The sequence below is a fragment of the Kogia breviceps genome, chromosome 10 (assembly GCF_026419965.1).
Source record: "Kogia breviceps isolate mKogBre1 chromosome 10, mKogBre1 haplotype 1, whole genome shotgun sequence".
Lineage (NCBI taxonomy): Eukaryota > Metazoa > Chordata > Mammalia > Artiodactyla > Physeteridae > Kogia > Kogia breviceps.
The window spans coordinates 65,954,801-65,974,341 of NC_081319.1; the positions used below are offsets into that span (position 1 = coordinate 65,954,801).

The 19,541-nt window shown below is 37.0% G+C and overlaps 1 protein-coding gene and 1 pseudogene across 2 annotated transcripts in view; both read right to left on the bottom strand.

The window, feature by feature from the left end:
• Positions 1-19,541, bottom strand: part of HCRTR2 (hypocretin receptor 2) — a 111,603-nt gene that overhangs the window by 10,093 nt on the left and 81,969 nt on the right. For both annotated transcript variants that reach the window (XM_059076512.2, XM_059076513.2), the window contains exons 3-4: positions 18,344-18,587; positions 10,840-10,955 (exon numbers count right to left, since the gene is read on the bottom strand). In XM_059076512.2, coding sequence (XP_058932495.1) covers positions 10,840-10,955; positions 18,344-18,587 — 360 coding nt within the window. The remainder of the gene's footprint in view (positions 1-10,839; positions 10,956-18,343; positions 18,588-19,541) is intronic.
• On the bottom strand, positions 5,150-6,463 carry LOC131763846 (serine/threonine-protein kinase PAK 4 pseudogene; annotated as a pseudogene).

Genomic DNA, 19,541 nt, shown 5'->3' on the forward strand with positions numbered 1-19,541 from the left:
GGTTTCCTGCTTCTCAGGTTTGGTTAAGGCAAACTTTTGAATAAAAGGAATAAAAATAAAATAAAATATTCTCTGTTGCTTATCGTTTGTTGTTATAAAATTGCTTGAAGGCAATTTTGTGGACCGACCCTTTAAAATGCATATAAAAACCTTGAATATCCCTTGTGGTCTTCCATGAACCTTTCAAATAGCTGGAATTTGTAACAGCAGTTACACAACTTGTACTTTTCCACTTCTTTTCAAAGTTATTTGATAATAGCAGGGAGTCCATCCAAGTATAATATTGTCTTAATTATAAGCTCATGAAGATTGATAGGGTTTAGTGAGCAAAGCAATAAAATTCAGCATGTGTAATTTTTTAAGAGTAAAATGTGCCAACAAGCACACCATAAGAACATCCTAGTTCTATTAAGATTGTTCAGCTGTTGCTTTTATTTCTGTGCTGCAAGCCAGAACAGACCAATGTGTCTCTCACAGTGGATGTTGGATGGATTCTGTTGCTTTATCCATAACAAGATCCAAGTCTGTTAGATAATCTTTAATTTGAGAATAGAATTTTACTTTGATTTCCACACAGATGAATTAATGATAATTAATTAATTATGGTGTTCCTTTTGAATATAACTATTCGCTCTCAAAAAGAAGCAAATGAAGTTAAGGAAAACCTTCCCTTAAATTGAAAAGCACCTGATAAATGATTTCTCTTCGGATTCTGTATGTCCTGCCATGTAGGCTGACCTTTTCACATGGTGATGGCCCCACTCAATTTTCTTATCCATTGATTGAGACTCCTTCCTCTTCCATAAGTCTTTTTATATAGATCGTCATTTTTAAAACTAATTGAGGAGAAGCTGCAAAAGATGTTGGAAATTTCCAGAAAAACTGTACCATGAGTAAACCTATTAATGTCTGCTAAATGGCCTTGAACTGTTTCCTAAATGATCTCTAAGAGATCATTTAAATTTAAGCAATCTGTAATTCAATGCTCCCCTGAGGAAAAAAATCAATATCCTGCATCTGATGACTTCTGCAACCAGCAGAAAGAGTTCCCATAAAGAGAAACTGCCACAGGGAGCATAACTATGGTTCCAGCAATCATAAAAAAAAAAAAGAAAAAAAGAGAAATGATGTCCCCTCTTAGATGATGATCTAAATAGAAGATGGTTAATCCTGCACTCATTGTGAAGAGACATACAATAATCCCCATCAATAATTTGTGTATATCTAGAGAAAGTCAGCATGGTATCAGTAGAAATTACTAATTTTAACTGAGCACCAAGAATGATGCACAATCTGTAGTAATCATTAATGCATTCTTAAAAATAGGTTATTGTAAATCCCATTTTACAAATGGTCAAGCAGACATTGAGAAGGATTAAATAAAATATCCAAGTCTATATCTTTAATAAGTGACAAGCCAGAATTTTCACTCAGGTCTGTCTGATTGCAAAGTTCATTTTTTCCCATTATGATGCACCATTTCCATTTATAAACTTCGACACAATCTGATATGGAAGTTAGCAAATTTTTCAACACATGCCTAGTTACATAAAAGCAATAATAGTCATACAAAAGGGCTTTTGAGAGATCCAGGCTATGGGACTATCCATGTGAGAAGGTCTTTTCCCTGTCATCTCAGCAGGGACTCAAAAATCCCTGACTGTGGAAAGCACACACACACACACACACCCCACACACATACACACACAACACACACTATACAAACAAAACATACACACTATACACACACACATACACGAACATACACAACATACACCCTTACACTCAGACACACAATGCACAGCACACACAGCATACACACACACACACACACACACACACACACACACACACACACACACTGCTTTTATTCCAATATCATAAATAAACTTTAAAATCACCTTTGAGGTGAAGATACATCCTGGAAGAGGTATTATCACAGTTATGAATTTGTACTATCATGTAAATGATGTACCTTGAAACCTGCCCTGTCTGAAGAAGTCTTTGTGGCCAAGATAAGCAAATGTGCTGCAAGCATTAAAAAGGGGATGAGAGAATATTATGAACAACCAATGAATCTGCAAACTCAGTGAACTTAAATGAAATGGATAAATACAATGAAAAAAAAGATAACCCAAACTGACAGTGTCTTTACAAACTCCTGTTACAAAAAACAAAACAAAACAAAAAAACTCTAGGCCCAGATAGGTTCATTGATGTAGTATTCAATCAAACCATAAAGAATAAATAATATCTATCTTATTTAGACTCTTTCTGAAATTCAAAGAAAAGATAATATGACAATGAACTTTAATGAAGTCAGTAACCCTGATAAAGACATGAGAACAAAAGAAAACCAATGACCAAATATCTCACATGAATAGAGATGAAAATTCCCTAAAATATATATATCAAACCAAATCCAACAATAAATAAAAGGATAATAAATTTTGCTAAAAAAAGCAGATTTATTCCAGCAATGAAGTAATGGTTTAACATTTAAAAACATCAATCAATGTAATTTATCATATTAACAGAAAAAACTCTGATCTTGTCAATAGAGAAAGGAAAAGCATTTTAAAACTTTTACACCCTTGCATGTAAACTAGTAATAGAGAGAATCTTTCTCAACCTGATAAAAGGCATCCATAAAAAGTCTTTAGGGTATCATCCTACTTAACTTGAAAGATGAACATTTTCTTCTAAGATTGGTAATAAGCCAACAAAGCTTTCTCTCACCACTTCTACTCAACATTGTACTGGAGATCCTAACCAGTACAAGAAGAAAAGAAAAATAAATAAAAGGCATATAGATTACTTCTATTGAGAAGACATTATTGCTTATGAAGAAAGTCTACCAATCTACAAAAATGCCACTAGAACTAAACATATGAATTTAGCAATATGCAGGACTCTAAATCAATAAACAAAATCAACTGTATTTCTATATACTAGCAATAAATGATTCTAAATTTAAATTGAAAATAACACATCTCAAGAGCAAAACATGTATTCTAAGAATACATTTAGCAAAATGTGGACAAACTATGTGTACTTAAATTATGAAAATTGCTAAGAGCTATTAAACAGACCCAAATAAATGAAGAGATATACCATGTTCATGGATTATAAGATTTAATATTGTTAATATGTCAATTTTCCCAAATTGATCTATAGATTTAATGCAATAAATCCCATTCAAAATAATAGCAATCTTTTAACTTTATCGCTCCTTGACAACTTTTTTTTTTTTTCCACCTTGGCACTTCTCTTTTAGAATTTAGATGCACATGCTAAGTTCTTATGATCAGGATCAAAACTATTTTCTTTGTCTCAGTGTAGCAAGAGAATGTATGTTTTTATTATTTCAATCACTTAAAATGCTTTGAGGCTTCCTTTATAGCCTACTGTAAGATGTAACCTGAAGACTATTCCATGTGCATTTGAGATGAATGTGTATTCTGCTACTTTTGAAGAGGTATCCCATAGATATATTAGGTCTAGTTGGTTGAAGACTAGACCTAATTGAAGACTTCAAGTCTTCCATGTCATTGATAATGTTCTGCCTAGTTTTTCTATCCATGACTGAAAGATGAGTGTCGAAGTTTTCAATTATTAATATTGAATTGTCTGTTTCTCCACCTAATTCTTCTAGTTGCTGCTTCCTGTATTGTGGGCTTCAGTTGTTAAGTGCATATAGGTTTAGAATTTTTATATCTTCTTGATGGAATGATTTATCATTTGAAATATCCCTCTTTACCCATAGTAACACATTTTATTAACATTTCTTTTGTCTGATATTAGTACAGCTACTTCAGCTTTCCTTTGGTTACTGTTTGCATATACCTCTTTTTCATTATTTTACATTTACTCTATTTGTGTCTTTGAATATGAGATGTGTTTTTTGTAAACATCATACAGTTGAATCAAGTTTTTGTTTGTTGTTTGTTTTATCTATTCTGCCAACCTCTAGAGTGTTTCATTCATTTAAATTTAATGTAACTATTGAGAAGGTGTAATTTACATGTCTCCCTTTGCTGTTTGTTTATATGTATGTGTATATATATATATAGTTTCTGTTTTGTTCCTCTCTTTCTCCATTGCTTCTTTATTTTGTGTTAAACAGATATTTTCTAGTATAGAATTTTATTTCTGTTGTGTTTTTTTTGCTACTTTTTTTTTAAAAAAAAAACAAGAAACTGGTTTAATTGTAAAACTAAGTTGAAGGAGGGGCAGGCAGGGCTGCGATGAGGGGGCAGGAACCTGATTCTTCAAGCAGCGGTCCTGTCCCCAGTGCCACCCCATGGGACAGGGACCATCTGTCCCCAGATGGGGGCTAGAGTGTTATAAAATGACAATATAAATAGACTTCAAGAAAAGAGGAAGGGGCTTCCCTGGTGGCGCAGTGGTTGAGAATCCGCCTGCCGATGCAGGAGACACGGGTTCGTGCCCTGGTCCGGGAAGATCCCACATGCCGCGGAGCAACTAAGCCCGTGAGCCACGGCCGCTGAGCCTGTGCGTCCGGAGCCTGTGCTCCGCAACGGGAGAGGCCACAACAGTGAGAGGCCCGCATACCGCCAAAAAAAAAAAAAAAAAAAGAAAAGAGGAGGCTGTTCCAGGTGCAGTAGTCATGTTCTGCAGAGGCTGGGGGTGGGTGGGAAGCCCTGACCCCTGTCTCTGCATCCAGCCACAGAGAGGGGTGTGGGGCGAAGGGAAAAGGCCACTCTTCAGACATTCATGATCGACACCCGCAATGGCTCAGGGGGGAGGGGCTGTGGATCAGGCGAGGTCCCAGAGACACGCACTCCCAGGCTGCTGGACCTTCTACATGCACACATGCATATACACACACACACGCACGCACACACACACACACACACACACACACACACACACACCTCTTTCGTAGTGTTGTCTCCACCCCTGGCGGCCCCCACTGCAGATTTCCAGTGATGGGAAGGCCTCCCGTCCTTCCTGGAGACAGGACAACACTGGGGCGGGCCTGTCCCAGACGACTGGTGGGTCCTGGGAGCCTCATGTGCTCCCACAAGTCCCTGCGGTTTTTTAAAAGTCACAAAATCAAAACGGCAGTTCAGTAGTAGGGTCCCGCACACCCCCCAGCAAGGAGGGCAGTGCCATACAGAGTGTCTCCTAGGCTGGGAAGGGCAGGGGCCGGCCCTCCACTGGCCTCTGGCAGGGCAGGGGTGACCCAAGGGGCTCTTTGGTTCAGGGTCAGGGTGCTGGGCCTCATCTGGTGCGGTTCTGGCGCATGAGGGGCACGATGCTGGCGGGTGGGCCCGCTTTGGCCAGGAATGGGTGCTTGAGCAGCTCAGCCGCCATGGCCCGCTGTGCCGGGTCATGCACTAGCAGGCGGTCCAGGAAGCCCTTCAGGGATGGCGACACCTTGTGCAGGTTCTTCAGTCGGGGTGGAAGGTTGTCCCGAATCATCTTCATGGCTTTGAGGGGTGGCTCATTGAAGTAGGGGGGCTCCCCATCCACCATCTCAATCACCATCACCCCCAGAGACCAGATGTCCACCTGGGCACAGAACCTAAAGTCCGACAGCTTCACCCTGCCATCGTGGGTCAGCAGGATGGAGTCGCTCTTGATGTCCCGGTGGATGACCCCCTTGGGCGTGGAGCACGGACAAGGCCTGCAGCACGGCCAAGCACACGCGGCGATCTGCTCCTCGTTCATCCTGGTGTGGGTGACAATGTTGGTGAGGGCGCCTCCCTCCAGGAACTCCATCACCACCCAGAGCTCATCCCCGACCAGGTAGCTGTTGTACATCTCCACCACGTTCTCATGCTGGTAGTCCCTCATGATCACCACCTCATTGAAGAGCAGCTCGTGCCTCTGCTGCTTGCGCAGGTCCATCTTCTTGACGGCCACCAGCCTGCCCGAGCTGCACACGGTGGCGATGCACACGATGCCCGTGGAGCCCTTGCCGATCTTGATGAAGTTGTCCAGGTAGGAGCGAGGGTCGCCGGGGTCCACCACCAGTTGGAGGGCAGCCCGGAACTGCTCGCGGGACACTCGCTGGGGTTCCCGCTGTGGCAAGCAGGGTCTGGGGGGTCCAGGGGCAGGGGATGCGGCAAGGGTGCAGGCTGGAGGGGCCAGCTGGGGCTCGGAGACGCGGGGGGCCCAGCACTCCAGGGCTGGGGGGGCCGTGGGCCCGAGCAGGGGGCCGTGAGGTGGAGGACTGGGGGATGGCCAGGCCCCCCACCGATGGCCCATTGGGGGCCACGTTGTGAGGCTCCCCCTTGGGTGCCCCGGGCTGGATGGAGGTGATGCAGGCGGGGTCGACGAGGGGCTTGGGCCGGCGAGCTGACTCCTCAATCAGGCTCTGCCACTGGCAGGGCAGACCCGTGAACTTCTGCTCGTGCTGGTCGAAGCCCGTGTGCACGCGGTGCTCGAAGTTAGACGGTGCCGAGATCTCGACCCGCTTCTTCTTCCCAAACATGGTGCCAGGCTCTCAGCGTGGTGAGGGCGCAGACGTGGGCTCCTGCCCGCAGGCCTAGTTTGATGCTGGCTGTGCTACAAGTGCCCTTGGTCACGAGATGTCTCCTCCTGGGGCTTCGGGTTACTCATCGGCTCAGCACCGCAGTTGCTCGCGGCCTAGCTGCTCGGCGCGGAACTCGGCGCCCTCACGCCGCCCTCACGCCGCCCTCACGCCGCCCTCACGCCACCCTCACGCCGCCCTCAGCTTTCTTGCGCCGCCGCCACCACGGCCACTGCCGCCGCCATGTTGAATCCCCAACGAACATCCAGGGCTTTCCCCCACTCGCCGTCCACCAGTCCTCAACTGCTACATTTTTTTGAGTTATTTTTTTAGTACTTCCCCTGAGGATTATAATTAACAACTTAATCTGTTTGGATTAATGCCAACTTAATTTCAATAGTATACAAAAATTTTCCTCCAATATAGCTTCATTCCCTCCTCCTTTCTTTGAATTACATCTTTGTACATTATAAGCTGAAGATTCACAGGTTTATAATTATTGCTTTACAAGTCAAATAGGAGAAGAAAAGAATTTCAAACAAAAATATATTTATACTCTCTTCTATATTTACCTACATAGTTACTTTTATCTCTCTGTGTGAACTTGTGTTACTGCCGTTTGATTCTGCCTCTGCAATTACAATTTGCTGTTTATTTTCTCATACTAAACTGACTTGTTATCATCTAATGCTAATTATTTTAAGTTCTTTTTGAAGAATGTTGAAGAATAAAGGGCAGTAGATGAGAATGTGATAAAAATTGGAACAAGGAAGTTCTTTCAAAGTTTTAGTCCTTGGAAAGTTGAAATTTAGTTCCAGACTCAAGTATCAGTACAGTTCATCCCCAGCCCCTCACACAGTCCCAGACACATAGTAGGTGGTCAATAAATATTTGTGGAATGAATATGAGTTCATATAATGAGTAAGATTGAAGTGTTGAATTATTTGAGAGTTAGAACTGAAAAAATGCTGTCAGGTACACAAGAGTGAAGATTTAGTGAGTCTTAAAAAGAGGAGTTCTAGAGAAGATCCTGTAGAATTTCCAGACTGAATGAGTTCTCTGAGACACATTGTCAAATAAAGAGAATATTTAAGTCTTTGATTAGAGCAAAATATTGGATAATTATTTTCATTGTAGCCAAGCAGGACCCGATGGGGCCTTCTAGGGACAGGCCTTTCCCCCATATCCTGAGTTGTTCTACAGATGTGAAAAACTCCCACCAAATGGAAGAAGTTAACTACTTGATAATCATGAGCACATAGCCCCAGGCCTCCTGAAGTCGATGGATAAGGACTGATAATGTTAAGCTTTGTTACACCACCGTGTTACCTCACCATCAGCCAGTCAGAGAATTGTACATGAGCTGATCACATACACTGCAACAGCCTTCCCTCACCTGGCTTTTAAAAATGCTTTGCTGAAATGCTTCAGGGAGTTCAGGGGCTTTGTAGGGCATGAGCCACCCATCTCCTTGCATGGTCTTGCCATAAACTGTCTCTGCTCCAAACTCCAAAGTATCGGTTTGTTTCACCTCACTGTACATGGGGCTAGTGAACTTGCGCTAACATAATGAGGTTTAAAATTCTTGAGAAAGTCAGACAAGGACAGACATTTTGTTCATTAATAATCTGACACTTAGATATTTCAAAGAATGTAACAGATTCCATGCATCTCTGTAATTTTAAGCAAATAAGACAGGCCCTCTGTTTGATGGCTCACTTGATGTAGACTATGGCACACATAATGCCTTGGAACTCCGTTTAAAGACATTAACAGTTGGAATTTGATAGTTGCTCAAGCAGAATTCTACATAATCACCTTTGGAGGTTAATTTACTTTATCGTGGCTGCTAAAGTGAACTCAGATGAACTTGCTGTTTTCTATTGCAATCTGTCTGAAAATGTTTTTAATTTCACAGCCCAAGCATTTTACTGCAAATCTTCTGGATCGTGTGGCTTGTACTAACCAGGACAATTCATCAAAAGAATGTGGATTATTTCTAAACCTGCAATACAATTTTGAGCTTACTTTAGAGTTTGAGAAATGGAGAACTATAAGCTTAAATAATGAAGAAGTAAACTGGTTGGGATTAGGTAGTTATCTAATTATTCAACAAACATTTTTTGAATACTTTTTTGTGCAAGGTAACATGTTAAGTGTTGGGAAGACGATGATGAACAAGACAGATTTATATACACCCAAGAAATTTTAAAGTTATGTCATTCTGTAAATAAATGAATAAGCAAATATAAACATCTCTTATATTTAATGCACACTACCCAGTAAAAATATGGAAGTAGGAAATGAACTTAACATTGAATATTCTTAGTCAAAATATCTAAATTATCTTTATGCCTACATGCTCACCAAAGTTTTTCCTCCTTCAAGAATTTTTCAAATTCTAATTTTTCTATGAACTTTGTTCTGAGTAACTGAGTAATGGATTCCTCTCTTTCCTCTTCTATCTAAACTTTCCCAGCACTTTCTCTTATTCTTCCACTAAATGTTTTCTTATAAAGTATTTATCAAGCACCTGATATGTGCTATGCTTGTACTAGCTGGAGGGCTATGAGATCAAGGCTAGTGTGTACTGTCTCTATCTTAGTAGATTAGAGCAGACAGACAAATAAAAAGTCATCATCATGTTACTTAAAAGTACTATGAAAGAGATCTATCTAAGAATGTAGTCACAAACATCAATTCAACACATGCTTATTATTTTAGAAATATAAGCAGAATGAGGTGAAAGGCCAAATAACAGCATATACTATTAAGATGTTTTATTTAATGAGCACTTTCCATGCTTGAGGCACTTGAATTAATTCATCTAATAAGTGTGAGGTAGATGCTATGCACCGCTGCTTGGCACAGAAATTTAAGTAATTGACAAAACTCCTGCATCTGTTAAATGGCAGTGTTAGAATTTAAACTCATGCAATCTGGACCTTGAGTCTGTGTTTTTGACTTCTGTATTGTATCAGTTCTGGTCATTCACTCCCACTGGCCAGGTGGAGATTGTTAAGGAAAGTATCCCTAGGATGTGGAAAATCACCACTCATGGTTTATAGTGATACACATTTGTTATTTTAGTTACAAAGACTGGGGAACAGAATGCATTTATAAGGTCAGAAAAGAAGTGACTTCTTTACAAAAATAGAGGAAATGAAAACATTTGGAATTATGAGACATACGGGGTTGAAAAACACAACTGTTGCTCATATACAAGAAGTAAAAGATGATCTTGAAAATCGCTTTGAATAACAAGGGTTGAAGAAGACCCAGATTAAGACTCATCCTCAGACAAAAAGCAAATAAAACGTTTATGAAATCCTTTAAATGAGTAAAGTGGCCTAGTAAATTCTTTCAGTTGGATAAAATATGTCAGAGCAAACAGACTAAGGGTGTGGCTTTCCACAGCCTGATAAGCTCAAAATACTGGCAATAAATTTAGGAAAAAAGAGATACATTTTTGAGAAATGTGGCTTTTTAAGATACAATTTACAAGTACAAGAAGCTGAGTTATATTCTTTGTCTGTACCTTTATATGTTCATCGATTTCCTTAGAGTCATGATGATTCAGCTTAAATGTCCCCTGGTCTGAATTAGATCCACCTCCTCTAAGCTTTTCTCTGATCCCCTGTGCTTATATTTATTAAGGTGATTTTTGTCCTGGAACTGTTTCCTTCCTCTAGACTGTGAATTCACCAATGACACAGACTAGAACATTTAGCTTTTTATCAGACATCCATGCAAAAGTAATATAAATATTTGATGAATGAATAACTGAGTGAATGAATACATTCACTGAGTTAATAAATGAGTGAATGAATACTTAGCAAAATTATCGAACATTTCAGTACAAATTAGCATTATAAACAATTTTTAAAATTCTTATTTCTGCCTGGTTCTTCTACTGTTCTGAAAAAAAAAAATAAAATCTTTGAAGTTGGAGATTTAACCCTATAATAAAAAGGTATTACATACATTTCATCAAAAATATATTACATACATCTTTACTTACAGTCTCAGGAAACTTTAAAGGAATTTTTATTTGTTATTTCTCATAGGAAGTAAAATTTACAATATTATTCCTAGACAAAAATCAAGTCAATTAATCACAGAGCTTTAAAATTTAGTCATTAAGGCAGTTCATAAATAACATTCCCCAAACATCACCCTAAAAAATGCCTAGACATATGTTCATGACTAAGGCCTCATTATTTTAGAAGAACACACAATCCTTTGCTAAGCATATTATATTGGTTCAATTCACCCTTAAATTTTGTTTTTAAGGGCATCCTAAAGAAAACACAAGAAAGTTATTTGAAATTGCTTACCTGTCGGCACCAGAGTTTACGAAATATTTGCAGATAGGCCAACACCATAAGACACAGTGGTGCCATGTAGGTCACCAGAAAGAAACAGATGTGATACATCTTGGGGTAAATTTCACCTGTAATGAAAGTTAAAATAATAAAATATTATAATTCATAGACTTTTAAAAAGAGCATCTGTCAACATTTTGCATTCAAAATTACCTTCTATATGATTTTACTGTTATGTTATATACACAAAAGGGAAAAATGATTTATAATAGTAACTACTTACATTTAAGTACTAAATGCAAAGTTTTAATGTCTTGTAATCTACTCAGAGAGGAATAACAATTAGCCATTTCTTAATTTGTGCTACTACAGTCTATCCAGTCAAGTGTTCATTTATCAAAAAGCCTCTTTATCTCTTAATTACATCTGGTTAATCAATAAAAATTAATTTGGATTGTCCTATACTTGGATTTTCAAGGAGGGACATTACTCAATCAAAACTTAATTGCTAATGCTTTTGTTAACATGGAAAAAGACAGTAAACTAAGTTGATTCCTCTTCATTTCTCTCTTGAGAGATGAGAAAATATTCTCAGTTCTATCTCCAAATATGAATTCAGAAAGTTTTTGGAAAAATAAAACAGCAAACATTTGATAATGATTACTTTTATTGACTTACTAGAACATATACAAAATTCCTGTTTAAGTAAGTTGTGCATGTGTGTTAATGCATGCACTTTTAGGGTTCTTTAAAGTTAGATTTCAAACCAATATGGGTATTTTCTTTTTTTGATATCCATCTTACTTATCAGGCATAAGCACATATAGGATTGTAGTGATTGCTTATTTGTCATTAATTCTATGTGCACAGGTAATACATATCACAGATTAGGGCATTTATAAGGAGTCAATTGAGTAGCCCTGTGGCTTAATATTAATTTTTAATTTTTCTAAAATATATCCATTACTGACTTTTAAAACACTTTAAGGGATATTTCCCTTTAACTAGTATTTGAATATATCACACTGATCAAGCTACTTTTACTTAAATGTAAAACAAGAAACAATATATCCTAAATGGATACCATGGATATTAAATGCCAATAATTTGATACAATCTAACTAAATGCTAATAAAACACAGGTTTTTCTTTTTAAATTCTAAAAATTATGTAACTTATTTTGACTTTGATGCTGGCAATGGGATTGGTTCTACACTATTATGGAAGGATAATGTTATCACTTTCATGGATTTTATTATTTTTGTTACTTCAGAAAATATGTAGAAGCATAAAGACTCGGTTATGTGATCAAACATGGTAAGAGCAATTTATACCGAGGATTAACAAATAATAATTATGATGATGAACATAATGACTGATAAAATTATTGAACATTCATTGAATTCTTACTGAATATATTTTAAACATATCAACATATCCTCATATCAATATGTGATACATATTACCTGTGTACATAGAATTAATGATAAATAAGCAATCACTACAATCCTATATGTGCTTATCCCTGATAAGTAAGATGGATATCAAAAAAAGAAAATACCGATATTGATTTGAAATCTAAGTTTAAAGAACCCTAAAAATCTCATTTTTATTAAAAGTACATGCATTAACACACATGCACAACTTACTTAAAGAGGAATTTTGTATATGTTCTAGTAAGTCAACTTATCCTCCACTGTACTGATTTCATAGTCTTGTCTTCTAGAGTTTAATATTCTTCTTATTTTTACTCCTAAAACTGTCTTCTTTCTCAGACAGATGTTTTTCTCCACTACAATCTTTAGAGCACACAGCAGGGTGTGTGTGCTACCAGGAGGTCTAAGAGACCAATTTGATGTGTAATTTTTAGCTTCTCTGGGGCCCAGGTGGCTCACATCTAGCCCATCAGCTTCAGTTTCTAACTTCCTTTCAAGTTTATCCTGCAAAACAAGCCAGTTACATAAAAAGAGATAGAATCCGAGCAGCCTAACTGGAGGAATAGCAAACAGCCTTTCCCTTTGAAGTGCCACAGCATTCAAAGTGCCATGCAGCATTTGCTGAGCCAATTTCAAAGGAGCTGGAGAGTGACCTCAGCACTTCCCAGGCACCTGAGTGTCTTTGAACTTCTATTTGTTTTGAAGAAAGTGTCGTATAAGCTTCCCACAAAAAAATATACCTTTAAAGCTTACGTACCTGTGAATCCCTGATGTCTGCATCAGACAATTAAATTGAGTGAGTGGAGAAAGGTAGGTTTGGTAAGTCATTTATTTATTTATTTATTTATTTTTTTTTGCGGGCCTCTCACTGTTGTGGCCTCTCCTGTTGCAGAGCACAGGCTCCGGACGGACGCACAGGCTCAGCGGCCATGGCTCACGGGCCCAGCCGCTCCGCGGCATGCGGGATCTTCCCGGACCAGGGCACGAACCCGTGTCCCCTGCATTGGCAGGCGGACTCTCAACCACTGCGCCACCAGGGAAGCCCCAGTCATTTATTTTTAAACTGCAGAGATGGATACCATTGCTGTGATAACAGTCTGGAGTTTTAAACAGATGGGAAAGAAAGCTCATTCTGCAACCAGTATATTTATAAATAGTTAGAAAAATATGTAATTGGCTGGTAAATGCATATTATGATAATGAACACCAACACAGAGAAAAATTGATCAAGCAAAATTACACTTGCAGGCTAAGATAGATTGTTTTAATAAAGAGATTATTATAGATAATTGGGGAAACATGATCGTCTTAGATTCCTCATTTCATGCTTAGAGTCTAAGCTAATTGAAAACCCAGAAATGCCATTGAAAGTTTAAATTATATGTGTTGAAACTATCTTTGAAGTTTCTCTGCACTTGATAAGAAATATCTTTAATATATTTTAAGACATTCATATGTCTAGAAAGTAGCTACATGAAATTTGTTCACTTAAGCTTTCCCTAAATTAGAAAACAGCATTTTAAAGATTGACAACCGTTAAAATTTCGTCTCTACTCAACTGATGAATAGGCATAATCTGCAAACATTCTTGCATGTATATCAAACCAACAAATAAGGAGCAAATGTGGATCTTTCTTTAGTCTTTGAAATCAGAGATTAAAGAAAAATGTCATGTATTAGATAGATAAAGCTTAACTTCTCTTAGGTGAGTTAATGTCCATTGTTGAGTGAACATGTTAATATAATTACTAAAAACGACAAACATTTTCTCCTTCATGTTACACCTCTCAAGGATTCAATGGAAAATTAAATTAAATATAATTTTCCATATATTCAATTTGGACAGTCTTTTCCAAGTTCATGTATCCATAAAAGTTTATCTGAATCTTTAATATATTTTATTATCTTCTCCCTAGTGTTTTCAATAAATGTTCCTATTAATAAACACACATATGTATATACTTTCCAAATCTCATAATAGGCCAGATACCATAATTAGCTTGAATATAAGGAAGGGCTCCACTATTATTATTATTTTTCAGACCACCAAAGAATAATTTGGCAGTACAATCCAAGAGGAGGGAGATTATAAATCCCCGGCATCCAAAACAATGTTTGACAAACAGTACATGCTCATTAAAAGTTGGATGAATTACTGTTAAAACATATCTTGGATTGAGTGGGAAAATAAAGTTAATTTCTGCCAATAGGATCTATCCTGTGAAACTATGCATTTACAAACCAAGCAATTAAGAAAGTATGATTATAATTCTGGAAGAATTTTAAACTTTAAGAAGTGTGAATTGATGTGATTGATGCAAACAGTGAACATACACAAAAACATAATTTAAACATCATTAAAATAAATATTAACACATTTTATTTGTTTTTGAGTGTCAAGTGTGTCTGCCAAGAACCGAACAGTTTGTGGTCTTTTTTTGAACAAGCCATAGGCAATAGTGAATATAATGAGTTGCAGAAGTAATGTATCCATAAAATATTACATATTTGTGGTCTTATTTCCAGCAAGACGGAGTTCTCAGTTATTTTGCACCATGAGTGAGACAGCATTTGCAAGACTTTCCCAAAAGTTATTTGATAGATATGAATCAAGTGACCACATAGTTTACTGACTCTTTCCACATTGTAATATTGGTTGTAGGACAATAATGATATCTCTGTCTACTTTTATAACAAAATCATTGATTTAACTTAGGATAAAGATAAGAAATCAGTTTATGAGTTAAATGCAAATAAAAGATATTTCACAACAAATTTTTAAAAATTGGACTAAATGGACTTTCAAGGTGTTTGAACTTTAGAGAGCAAACCCTGTAAAATATAATTTTCTATGCTGATTTTAAGTTTTGACTATCACATATGTGTCCAAGCTTTAAAATTTTAAGTTAAAACTAGATTTATAAAGAGTTTATATTAACAAAGCTTATGCTAATGTAAAAATCATTAAAATAAACTAAATGTCTAATGAGCAGAATAATAAGAACCTGCTTTTAATTTTTCATATTCTTCTTAAAAACTTGAAGTGATTGATAATTCATTTAATATATGAAAAACTAATTTCATAGATTTTATTGCTTGGTTTTTGTGGATGATCAACTCAATTCAGTATCACTTAGCTTTTAAAATCATTTTAAGTAATTATGCGCTAATATAAAATCACTTTCAAATAGCTTTCCGAAATGACTTCTGAAGACTGAGTCTAGATTTTTAGGTATTTGAAAATAATTTCTTTTTTTTAAGGAAAATATCCCTTCTATAGTTAGGTAATAAAATGTGAGAGGCAAGGATGCCTTTTATATATTTATATCTGTTGCTCAAAGTTAATTAGAAAATGATGCAGCTATTTACTTAATCATGAGGACTAACGGGATTCCCTAGTTCTGCAACCCTTTTACTCATGGGAGTTAATGCAGCTTGGTCATTCAGGGCAACACTAAAAAAAGGACAAGTTTATAAAATCAGTCCACAGACTTATAAATGAAATCAATTACCCAAATACTTTAGAGAGAATACTACTGACACATATTGAATAACAGGTGGGAATTTTAATCTAATCACCATCTCCGTAAACTTAAAGAATCCCAGCTTATGAGTTGGAAGCTTCTGAAAGCAGCTCTTTTGCATCTTTCCTGTTTGCCCATTTCTGTTCCCCTCTAACCTTAAAAGAATCTAACTATAGGAATGAGATCACTAGGCAATTGAAACTAACTCCTGACTTATGCTCTCCTAAACACACATGGTACCTTGCCTAACCTGTGGATTCTTTTCCTAGATTAAAAGAAGTAAGAATGAAGAATTAAATCGTTAAAGAATGACTAGCTCCCTACCCCCAACAGCCCCCTTAGCAATCCTGCAGTCATCCCACATGGGCAAGATAAAGAAGAGAGGGTCAGCCAGCCTGCACTCAATGGAGAATGATGCAGAATCCAAACTCCTGCCTAGATGATTCACTGAGATTCTTCCCCCTTTTTTCCCTTCAAAAACTGTCAGCTCTGAGCAGAATCTTTGGAGGTGGTCTCAGGACATGAGTCCACTTTCTCCCCAGATTGCCAGCTTTTCTGATTAACACACCTTTCCTTTCTACTGACACTTGCCTCTCGAGTATTGACTTCTGAGTGGCGATCAGCTGAACCTGGGTTCGGTAACACTTAGATTTAAATGTGCTTGTTTGCTTCGTAATATTGAGCAAATAATTTCATTTATGGTTCAGTTTCATCATGATTAATGAAAGCATTCTGATCAAGAGATCTTTAGGGTCTTTTCCAAATATAACTCATTGCATAGGAATTAGATAATAAGACATTATGTCACAATTGGCCCTCAGCCCACCTTTTCCCAAACACAGATCTTTAGACTGCATTCCAGAAACTACAAGTTTTCCTGCTTCCTAGGACACCCTTTTCCCTCTTCCTTCCCTGCTCATTTTTTTTTTTTGGTAGATTATTGTCATTTAATTGTCCAAATTATTAAATTGTACTTTGAAAGAGAATCACACTCATGCTAGTGAATCTCCACATCTTTAAAGTCTTTCTTAAACTGAAAAATAAGTGAGATTCTTAAACGTGAAGACATAGTCAAATCAAAAGGCAAAACAAGTTCATTCTGAGAGAATAGAGTTCAAACCCTGAACAAATGAACTGCCCTGTGAGCTTCCGCCCTGCTCATCTTTAATGCTTTGCTGAAATGTTAGCAGGTCCTTATAAACTGTTGTTCACATGGCCAAGACTGAGTCTGTCCTCTCATTTGTGCTCCTAGCACTTTATATATAAGTATATTTAAATACTAATCACACTATAAATCTTTATTTATTTGCATTTCAACCTCTCTATATACAACGTATTCCCTTGGGCAGAGTCAATTTCTCTTCAGGTTGGCACACTTTCTGGCATATCCTAAGTACTCAAGATGTTGTTTGAACATTAAATATATGGGGTCAAAGACAATTAAGACATATTTCTATCATTCTGGAACTTTCCACTCATTTTGTTTTTGTCTTCATTGTTAATGGGGAAACTTGGGAAAAACTGAAGAAGATCCAGAAAGAAATATAGCAAAAGAATTGTAATTGAAAGGAAGGATAAATCTCAATTTTTAAAAGGAGTATTTAATATTTACAGTAATAAAACAAATTTTGAAATTTTAATTATTATAGGTCTTTGGATAACATATGGAATAATCTCAGTGTCTTTTGAGTTTTATCTTGCTGCAGTGAAAACATATGCCTAATTTTTCAGTTCCTGATTTTCCTCTTTTCAGTGTTCCAATAAAAGAATCAAGGTAGGAATTAACATGAATTCAGAGATTCATATGCTTGAAAATACCAGGTCCATGAACAATCCTTGGTATGCACTGCTTCTGTTGATACCTTTCCAATAAACAAATGCTTTCCTAATGTTTACAGTTTAAATATGAACTTAAATATACTTACCCAGAAGAGAACAGATTGTTTCCGTTAAATTCCGTGTGATAATTTTGTAACTAGTGTTGAAATGCAGGATTATTTTATTTTCTTTCATTCTTTGCTGTGTCCAGATTTGTGCCATCACCAGGTATTGATAAAGGTGTTTCCACTATTACAGAAAAACCTCAAAGACTGTTGCCGAGAGTTTTGAATCAAAGGAGCATAAGGCCTCCAAATTTGATTGTTTAAATTTAACCACTGAACATATCAGATGGGAAACCAAAAACAGATTCATAATTCCATAATTAGTGTAATTCTTAAGTCAGAAAATAATTATGCCAGTGATAAAATGTATCAGTTTACAATATTATGAATAGAGAAAACGTGTGTAGCTAATCTGACTCAGAGAACAGCATAGGTCCATGGACAAAACATCATGTTCCCAGGCCAGACATGGTTTTAAAATGAAAAATCCTGTTGTATTTGAAGCCCATTAGGGAACCTGACACCTGAGTCAATACTATGTTCTACCATGTTATAAAATAAACGATATTAACAAATGCCAATAAAATACACGAGGCCAGCTTTACGAGGTCTATGCAAATCAGATTTTCAATTTGCAGCTGTCATATAAATGCAAGGGCCACAATGGACTTACCGCCCCAGTGCTCATCACAGACTGTAAAGAGAGTGGTTTTATTGGCTAAGCCAGGGAGCATGGTGCTGCACTCCATGACGATGGCCTGAGGGATCATTATGATGCAGGACACGATCCAGATGATGACGATGCTGTTCCGCGCCCGCTTGGCTGTGCTCTTAAACATCAAAGGGTGACAGATCGCATACCACCGATCCAAGGCAATGCAGCTCAGTGTGAGGACAGACACAGACACTGACACGGTCTAGAGAAGAAAAGAAGGTAGTACAAGGGAAGCACTGGGTGTTACATGGACCACTCAGTACTTTTACCCTATCAGAAACATAGGCACACAGAAAACCAGATTCAAAGTTGTCAAAAAACATTTCAGGTAAGTGCTTTCTATTAAAAAAAGAAAAAAAAAAAAACAACTCTGCCAAAAAATAATAGTAGAAATGTATTAGCAAAAAGAATACCTTTTTTCCATTAAACATAAAAATGTACTATACAAGCCTTGCAATCTTTTTTATGCTAAATGTTTTAATCTATAATATGGCATTCTTTAAATAATGACAATCATGATTTTGTCTTGAAATTTTTCTGTTAATAGGGGAAATCTTATCTTGGAATGAAAAAATAGTAAAATATATATGTTTAGGCTGAACTGGAAAATTCTCTGTCACTTATAGAGAATAATACAATGACGTGTATTTATTTTAAATTATCATACAAGAATCTCATTGAAATTGCATTTAATTAGCATTTTTAAATTATAGGTATCTCATTTCTTATTTTTAAATAATCAAGGTTATTTGTACATTAGTTCATTTCCAACATGTTGCACCCAAAGAAATGCATGAGTCACGCTAGAAAATAATTCTCTATATGAATATCCTTACCATAGTTTGCTCATTGCTGGAATAAGCAACCTGCCTCTAAAATTCAAATAGGTTCACCCAATCCAGATTTTTATATAATAGCACCACAAACAATACTTTAACTTGGAACTTTAAGAAAATAGTAAAGAAACATGTCAAGCATGCTTATCCCCACATGATCAATTTATGTAATTATATTTAGTGTATTCTATACTGGATGACTGAACCATTGGTTCTGACAAAATCAATTATCTCAAAACTCTCTCTTTAAAAACAAGCCTCTTGCTCTTTTCTGTTATTTTTTTTTTACAGATTTCTATTTATTTTCTTCTCAACATTTA